Source organism: Pundamilia nyererei, unplaced genomic scaffold (genome assembly GCF_000239375.1).
Source record: "Pundamilia nyererei isolate P.nyererei 1_Seehausen unplaced genomic scaffold, PunNye1.0 scaffold00161, whole genome shotgun sequence".
Lineage (NCBI taxonomy): Eukaryota > Metazoa > Chordata > Actinopteri > Cichliformes > Cichlidae > Pundamilia > Pundamilia nyererei.
The window spans coordinates 45,227-54,692 of record NW_005187562.1 but is presented as its reverse complement, the minus strand read 5'-3'; the positions used below and the strand labels follow the sequence as shown (position 1 = coordinate 54,692).

Here is a 9,466-nt window from a genome sequence, read left to right as displayed (position 1 = left end):
GAGTTACTGGAGGCTTTTGTCTCAGTTTGACTTCATGTGGATGTGTGTTTTCTTGAGTGTAGTGAGATATATTCTTAGATGACTGAAAAGTGTTAAACATTTTTTAACGGATGAATTTAAAATTATCCGGGACCCTCTTATGTTCCCGATTTGTAAAATATTTGACAAATTATTGACTACAGTGAAGGCTTTTAACTTAAGAATGCTGTTTTATATCTAAACCTCTGGGCTGTCAGGCTTAATCAGATCACTTTTGCGATATGTATTTTTGCTGCAGGCCTGTTGAGTTTCCTGCAGTTTACAGGTCAGTAAGTAACTCATGAGACTTTGATTTCTACATTAAAAAGATAAAAATTGTGAAATGTGGTTGAGGACAAGGTTACACATTGTGCATCCTTTGTGGTTTTGTTTTTTTCATATCCAGAATGTGAGAATATTAGGCTGGTCGGACCTTCGCGTTGCTCTGGCAGAGTGGAGGTCTTCCACAAAGGCAGTTGGGGAACTGTCTGTCACGATCAGTGGAGCATTGCTAACGCTGAGGTGGTGTGTCGAGAGTTAAGCTGTGGGACAGCTATCGAGGCTAAAAAAGACGCCTTCTTTGGACAGGGAAAGGATGAGATCTGGTTGGATGACGTACAGTGTACTGGGCATGAGTCTTCCATCCTTCAGTGTCAGCACAAACCGTTTGGGGTAAATAACTGTGGCCACAATGAAGATGCAGGAGTGGTCTGCTCAGGTAAGCTCCAATGATGTTTGACATATTTTTGTTTTCCCTCACAAACCTTCATAGAAAACCTTTTCTTCGAGAAAATGTGCTAAGACATTTATTTTTTTGCTGCCACATGTTAACAGCTTTCTCAGTCCAATATAATATCACTTTAACAAATGCAACATGTTTAGGTTAGGTAGGTGGATTTTTTTTTGTCACATTCTACCATTTTCCAGTCTTTCTGCCAAGCTAAGCTAGCACTGCATTAACAGTTAAAGTTATCAGAAGTCAGGCAGAATTCATTCACATCAGCAAGATGTCAAAACTGCCCCTTTTCGTAAAATGTGGAACTGTTGTTGAAATTGAGAAATCCTGTACAACCTAAGAGAAAACCAAAGAAAACCAAAAAAAAAAAACAACCTAAGAGAAAACCAGCTAACACAGCAATTATGTTAGCTCACCATGTTATGTGGTTTAGGTTTCTCGTTGCTGCAACATTTCCACAATTGTTAGGCTTTGAGAACAGCCATCATGGAGTCACATTTGTTCTTCTTGAAAGAAGCAAGAAGAAAATGTGCTATACATATAGCATTTAAAGATAACGTACATGTCTTATGATTTAATTTCGTTTTTGCTCCTTCTATTGTGGAAAGAAAAATGATGTCACATACTTTTATGCATGAGTCAGTATATTTAAAAAGTGTATTTAAACTGTGCTAAGATATATTAATTAGTATGTTTATCTTGCCCAGACACTAAAAAACATTTTGATCAAACATTACGCACACAGTCCTGTTGAAAACAATTTGCAGTGTATGACTCTTGATACATTAAAAGTTTAGCTTTGATTACAAACAATTATTTTGTGCATTATCAAGAATTTAATATCAATTAAAAACAGGTAAATTAACAGTTTGGCTTCTCGGGAAGTAAACTTGAGCTTTTGAGATAGTGGAAGACAGATTTTTTTTTTACTGGCAAGAGCATTCTCCTAGTCTTGAGGGTATCAGCAGATACTTATGAGAGCAGTATTAATTTCTCCAATTGACCTTTAACATTCTTTTGCTTTCCCAAAACGTTGATTTTGTTCATCTGCACGTAGCGTTTTTAGTGGGAGAAATGTTTTGTCACTCATCCAAGTGACCTCTTCAGTCTCAGTTCGCTGCAGGCCAGTGGACACTCTTTCAATGATGAGGATGTACACATCGTGGAGGAACGCTGATTGGAGCGAGGAGTCAAGGAGTCCATTTACGTGAAAAGGGAAAGACCATCTCTGAATCGAGGTGGGGGCCTAAGGGTACATCTTTCACCGTCTTAAAGCACTGTGATTGCAGCCATTCCCCAACTCTCTGTGAATGCTACTTATGGCCATTGATCAGTTGTCTTTGACCAGTTGTTGTTGATCAATGATCATGACAATTTGCATATTAATGATCAAAGAACTGACCTCACAGCCCATTGTTCATTCAGTAGGCTGGTTTCAGTTATTGTTCAAATATACTGTTTATAAGGTTGGGGAGACCTGCAGTCAGCTGAGACTGAAGAAGTCACTTCGATTAGTGAGGAAACGTTTCTCCCACTGAAAACGTTACGTCCAGATGAACAGAATAAACCTTTTGGGATTTACTTACTTACGGATGATTAAGCATGCACCAAGGCATTCTTTTGTTTTCTTTTGGTAATATGCTTTAGATGCCAGTTTCTTCCAATTTGGTTCTGACAAAGTTAAAATCTTCACTAGAATTAGTAGTATTATTGTATATAGACTATGGGAAATACAGACACACTGGCTGATTGTATTATTATTTATGAAACATATTATTATTTTATTACATTTAATATCCACATCATTTGCAGAACATGTGCGCTTTGAGAAAGGAACCACTCGTTGTAATGGCAGAGTGGAAGTCTACCACAAGGGTCAGTGGAAAAGAGTTTGCAATGACTGGGGCAAGGAAGCAGCTCAGGTGGCATGCAGAGAAGCCGGCTGCGGCGATCCTCTCGGTCAGAATGAAACACCATATTTTGGAGAAGCACATGAACTGTCTGCCATCAAAACCACTTGCTCTGGAAATGAGAACTCAATCTCACAGTGCAAACTTAAAGATTTCAGAGAAAGCTGTGTTGATGCTACTGTTGTCTGTGCAAGTAAGTTGGCCATGGTACATGGCCAGTAAAACTGACACTGTTAGATTGTCCCTTTCTGAAAGAAAAACCATGCCCCTAACTTTTTTTTTTTTTCTTAACAGACAGTCAACCCATTCGGCTGGTGAATGGGACTAATCGCTGCTCTGGTAGAGTTGAAATCTACTATAAAGGACAATGGGGAACAGTTTGTGATGACAAATGGGGGATGCAAGATGCAGCTGTAGCTTGTCAAGAGATGAACTGTGGGAATGTTCTCTCAGTCAAGTACAAGGCTTACTTTGGGAGAGGCCAGGGTCAGGTTTGGTTGGATGAGATGGAGTGCACTGGTCATGAAATGTTACTCGCTGACTGCCCTCACAAAGATTTTGAAGAACATGTCTGTGACCACAATGAAGATGCTGGTCTTGTGTGCTCAGGTAACACAGGCTCTGTTCTGTTTGTTTCTCAAAACTGAGTTTTAATGACAATCCCAATGATGCCAAATTTTGCTTTGCAGAGACAGTCAGATTGATAAATGGGAGTGACACTTGTTCTGGCAGAGTGGAGGTTTTCCATGATGGCCAATGGGGGAAACTTTGTAGTAATAACTGGGGTCTTAAAGAAGCTACAGTCATATGCAAGGAGCTCGACTGTGGAGCTCCAAAAAATTCCAAAGACACCTTCTACTTTGGTGACAGCTCACTGCGAGGGCTCACAAGTAGATGCTCTGATAATGTGAACTCTATCAGTCAGTGTCAACTGCAAGAACACAGAGGGTCATGTGAAGGTGTATCTCTCGCATGTGCAGGTAAAAGATACAGACATGCTGCAATCCTGCTTTCCAAAAATAGCAAATGTCACGTTTGGACAACTTTTAAAAGAAAAGGTTTGCTCATGTGGAGTATTTCTTTCACTTAATATGTACTTGTGAATGTGTTTAAAGGTCTGAGGCTCATCAAAAGCATTTAAACTAAAATTCTGAAGGCTCAGTCTACTGACAGACACTCACAAGTCAAAGACAATAGAATGGGTTACAGTTTTGCACTTTAACTTTTTTTTATAAAGGCTTCATAAAGTCATTTCTGCATTCTCTGTGTTTCTGTCTGTTTTGTTGTCCACCAACTACTTCTTTACAATTAGGAGCTGAGCAACTAAACGTGGCATAGCTTAAGACTTTGAAGTTTCTTATCTATATCAGATATTATTATATCACTATGTAGCCTAGCAACCACCTAGCAACATGTTAAAATGACCTATTTTTAATGTTTGTCTGCCTGCAACAGGTATAGTTTTATTTCACCACAGTAATAGGTAATTTATATCTACACAACTTCAGTTACTCCTGATATTATGACACCATCAGGCTGGAACCAACTAGCAATGGACTAAAATGACCTGTTTTTTGCCTTTATGCACCTAGAGCTTGTTATAAAAGCATTCTCTTTCAAGACATTAACGTCTTATTTATATCCACAAACTCTGATTGTTACATGATATACACTAAATGGCGAAAAGTATTGGGCAACACTTCTTAATCTTTGAGTTCTACTCCCATTGCCAACACTGATTTCTGAATCAGGCTCTCAGCCATGTAGTCTGCTCTTAGGTTGTGTCTCAGACTGCTCATGTATGATGGATAGATATGAAGCTACACAACATGTTGCTGTAAAGCTAGTTTCTGCTATCCCCAAGATGCCAAAAATGAATAAATAAAAAAATCTGTTACAACAAATTTTAAAATTGATGACAACCTTAAAAAAAAACAAAGAAAAGCAACAGCTTATAATATTTATTGTTATTTGTTTAACGTGTGCCCTCAGGTCAACCACCGCTAAGGCTTGTGAACGGCATTGACCGATGCTCTGGCCGAGTGGAGATTCTGCATGACGGCCAGTGGGGAACAGTGTGTGATGATGACTGGGACTTAAGAGAGGCTGAGGTGGTGTGCAGAGCCATGGACTGTGGAACACCTCAGAGAGTTAAACCTGGTGCCTTCTTTGGTGAAGGACAAGGAGTGATCTGGCTGGATAATGTCAACTGTCTGGGTAATGAGACGTCTCTTGGGCAATGCAGTCATCGCTCCTTTGGAGAGAATAACTGTGGTCATGATGAAGATGCAGGAGTGATTTGTTCAGGTACAAACTATTGATGTTTCATCTCACAAAGTGTCTTTTTTTTTTTTTACTTTTAGATCCCAAAAAGTTCTGGATGTAGCATTTTCTTTGGATATTTGTACTCCAAAAAATGTTCAGTTATTGATTACATAGCAGTTATTTCTGCAACACCAATATCAGATGAAGCTTCAATGAATACAATTCTTTCAGATGAACACCTACGAATTGCTGATATTTTTTCTCTACTGTGCTTTGTAGCTGCCATTCGACTAATCAATGGGACTGACAAGTGCTCAGGAAGAGTGAAGGTCCACCATGGGGAACACTGGTCACAAGCATTTAATGTTAACTGGGGAATGAATGAAGCTGCTGTGGTGTGCAGAGAGATGAACTGTGGAGATCCTGTCAAGATCTCAGAGTCATTTGGTAAAGGTCGAGATCTGAGAGGGTACGAGATTCGCTGTAACGGCAGAGAGAGTTCTCTCACGCAGTGCACGTTTAGAGACCATACCAGATCTATCACCGATGGTACTGAAGATGCCTCTGTGGTATGCTCAGGTAAAGTCTGATGTCAAATTGAAATTAGACTTTCAAAAAGAAAATGAATCCATTATATTCTTCTTTAAAAAAAACTAAGATGGAAATTGTTTCTGGCCCTTTCACATAACCTTTAAATATTGGTAGAAGGGCTTCAAGTTACATGAACAAATGCCGAAAACTGGACTAACTTTAGAAAAAAGACCAGTGATTTAGTGAAACACCGTGTTCATGCAAAACACCCGATTTATAATTATGCAATGAAACCCCAAGCAGTGATTTGTCAGGTACCAATCTAGATATGGAGTATCTAGAATAAATATGGAAACTATGTTCAACTAAAAGGTTAGATTAGAAGGCACAAAAACTGAAGACTTTCCAACAGTCTTATATACTGAGTTTTTAAGGTGTGCTATGTTTTTGAGTATACTGTCAAAAGCTCAGTAGGCTTAGTCCCGACATACCACACAAAAATTCATCCTACTCAGACATGAAGCAAAAGTATCAAGATTTCACAAGCACAGTCACTAAAAATAATCAAACACTAAGACACTGTGTATATACAAAACTAATGTCATATATCAATAATACCAATAGCATCACTCTGGCTTTTGACTGGCTTTATTGACAACCACCAGTCAGAAGAATGGATACATTTCTCCAAGCTTCAAATTTGATCATCTTCCTCAGCATGACAACCACAAACCAAAAAAAGGATTTAGCCTTGCTAGCCAAGCATAAAGATAACTGTAATGTCTGTAAACATGAATGAAATCTTAGAAGCCCAGTAACCACAGGTCCTCCTTGTATCAAACAAGCACACTCATTCATAGAGTTCCTCTCTCAACTGTCATTTCCATTGGACCAACTTCTACAGATATCACATACATGTCGATATATTACAGTATGGCTACATTTTCAACATAAAAGATGTTTTACGTGCTTGGACTGTTCACTTCTGTTTGGATCCAGCACAAAATTAATGTGATGCAACACAAAAATATTAACCACTTAATTAGTCAGCAGTACATCCCTAGTTCAAAACAAAACAAAAAGTCATACAGTGCACTATATACAGTTGTGGGTCAAGTTGTATTTCATGTACATTAATATAACAGCTATCATTTCCAGGAAACGTGAGATTAACCGGTGGATCCACTCGTTGTGATGGAAGAGTAGAGATTTATGACAAAGGCCAGTGGGGGACTGTGTGTGCTGAATCCTGGGACATGAATGATGCAGCAGTGGTGTGCAGACAGTTGGATTGTGGGAGTCCTCATAAGCTTATTCAACTTGGCCCTGGTACAGGACAGACCAGGAATGATCAAATTGAATGCAATGGAAAGGAGCCTACATTGAATCAGTGTCCACAAAGACCAGGTCTGGACAGAACCTGTGACACAACTGTAGTTGCCGGTGTTTCCTGCACAGGTAAGAAGAAGCAAAAATAAAATGCCAAAATGTAATTTTGGCAGCTTCTTCTTCTGCTTCTTCTTCTTCTTTTGCTTACTTTTTAAGATATTGTCTTCTGAATTTAAATAATGTATAATATAACTAAGTACGTCACAGTTTAAAAAAGAATATTCTTATATACCTGTGGCTATATTTTTTTTGTTTACTTCACAGGGAGCTTGGCAGTGCGGTTGGTTAACAGTACTGATGAGTGCTCTGGGAGAGTGGAGGTACGTCACGGCGAGCAGTGGCACGCAGTATGTGACACAGACTGGACTCTAAGTAAAGCTGGAGTGGTGTGCGAGCTGCTGGAGTGTGGACGCGCCGTGAATGCTCCTGGTGCTGCTTTTTTTGGCCAAGGCAGTGGGTCAGTGGTGGAGGCTAGCACTTCTTGTTTCCACAGCGTGACTTCTCTTCAAGAATGCTCGGTGAAGGGTTTTACAAGAGAAGACTGTGGGCATGAACATGATGCCGGTGTTCTCTGTGCTGGTAAGGCCTTTTATATCAAAGTTGGTTTCATAAATTTCCAAATTATAACACTGGATTGAAAAACTGTCTTATTTAATTTGGTCAGCCATGTGCAGATTAATGTTTAACAAAATTTTTTTTTACACCTATCTGGCTTAGGGAGTAGGATTAGCCAGCAACTGTTTTGCCTATTGCTTGCTACATATTGCCAAACAGAAAGCTGTAGAGGTCACTGTTAGACAAAGCCAGTCTAGGTAATGCTTTCTTTATAGCTAAGCTAAGCTCAGCTAGCTTACTAGTTATTTATCTTACATAGACTTGAGTAGTATGGACTTCATCCATTAAAAAGCGAAAACGTCATATTTCCCATGACTTGAAACAGTTGTTGCAATACTCCTTTTGCCTAACATAATGGACTAATAAACGATATAATATCCAATTAATATTATATTTTGGTATTTGTTTTTTATGCATTAATACAAACATTTTGTAAAATATATAGAGAAGAATCCTTTCAAGTCCTTTTATAGTTTTGTCTTCTTTTTGGTTGTTTTAAGGACTTTCCATTGTACTTGTATTCACTCTTTCTGCTCTGTTATGCAGCACAAGTCCGGTTGGTGGATGGCTCAGTTGAATGCTCCGGCAGAGTGGAGGTCTTCTATAAAGGACAGTGGGGAACTGTGTGTGATGACGATTGGGAAATGAGCGATGCCGATGTGGTATGCAGACAGCTTGATTGCGGTCATGCCATTTCAGCACCTCTAAGTGCCCATTTTGGTAGAGGCTCTGGTCCAGTATGGCTGGATAATGTGGCATGCTCAGGCCAAGAGTCTGCACTTACTCATTGTTCACACGATGGATTTGGAGAAAATAACTGTGGGCATGATGAAGATGCCAGCGTTATCTGCTTAGGTAAGAGACATAGCTCATTTTGAACTGACAAATTATCTCATTGCTCCTGAGAAAGTTGTTTTGGCTGTTACACAAGAAACATTTATTATCTGCTTCAGGTGGTCAACAGAAGCCCAAAATCACAATAAGTCCTGCTGCAGAGGTTAAGTGGGGTGACAAAGTTGAAATTACCTGCACGCTAGTAACAGAACGCATGGGTGGGAGATTTCTCCTGAAAAAAACCCAAGGGTCATTTCAAATGGAAAAATTCTCAGATCATGCATCTGCAACCTTTGTCTTCCCTAAAGTGGACTTTAGTCAGAAGGGTTCATACTACTGTGAATATCAAAAGGTGTTGGCCAGTGAAGTCATCTACTATCCTCAAGGAAATCCTGCTGACCTTTCCGTTGTAGGTCAGTAATTTTGTGCATTGTTTCCTCTGTTTTGCACAATTATCGGAAATTGTTGTTTGCAGTTAAAGTGGAAAAACCCAACATCTCCCTGATGTCCCCCAATGCAATGGAACTGACCAATCCTGACACAATTTCTGTCTCTCGAGGCAGCACCCTCACTGTCACTTGCTCTGTTCATTCTATATACCCTAGAGGCATCTTCTATTTCACACATTTAAACACAAACACTACTGAATCAAAGTCAGCATTTGGCCACTCAGCCTTCTACCTGGCCAATTTTGAGCTCGCTGCAATAAGTCATGAACAGCATGGAGAGTATGCCTGTCTCTACAGCGTTAGCATCGCCAAAAAATCCTTCAATTCAGTTCCTTCAAAGACTCTCAATATCAATGTAATATAAACCATTTATATCGTTGTTATTTCTTCTTTTCTTGCTGATAATAAGTTAATCAAGTGCATTTGATTAGCACCACATGGAAGCAGTAAGTTGTGGACACTGCTTCTGCATCACTCACTGGTGATGAGTGTTTCACTTTACTGTGGAGCCATTTTGGTCCACTCTTCTTTCAAACTTGTTTTAATTCAGCCACATTGGAAGGTTAGCTCCTGTTAAATAAATGAAACACATTCTAATATGCCATGTATAGTTGTTCAGCCAAGGTTGTGTTTATCAAAGACCTGTCAAGAACCAGAGGATTGTTTTTATCATCGTGTCTTTATGCGTAAAAAGAGGGTGTGCTGGTCATGTGTTGTGG

At 39.4% G+C, this 9,466-nt stretch overlaps 1 protein-coding gene across 1 annotated transcript; it reads left to right on the top strand.

The window, feature by feature from the left end:
• The first annotated feature begins 5,306 nt into the window (after window positions 1–5,306).
• LOC102201758 (deleted in malignant brain tumors 1 protein-like) lies at window positions 5,307–8,745 on the top strand. Its single transcript, XM_013913955.1, has 5 exons — window positions 5,307–5,508; window positions 6,619–6,918; window positions 7,114–7,428; window positions 8,011–8,319; window positions 8,418–8,745. Exons 1-5 carry the CDS (start codon window positions 5,307–5,309, stop codon window positions 8,717–8,719), a joined length of 1,428 nt encoding a protein of 475 aa, XP_013769409.1. The 3' UTR covers window positions 8,720–8,745.
• Window positions 8,746–9,466: the final 721 nt, after the last annotated feature.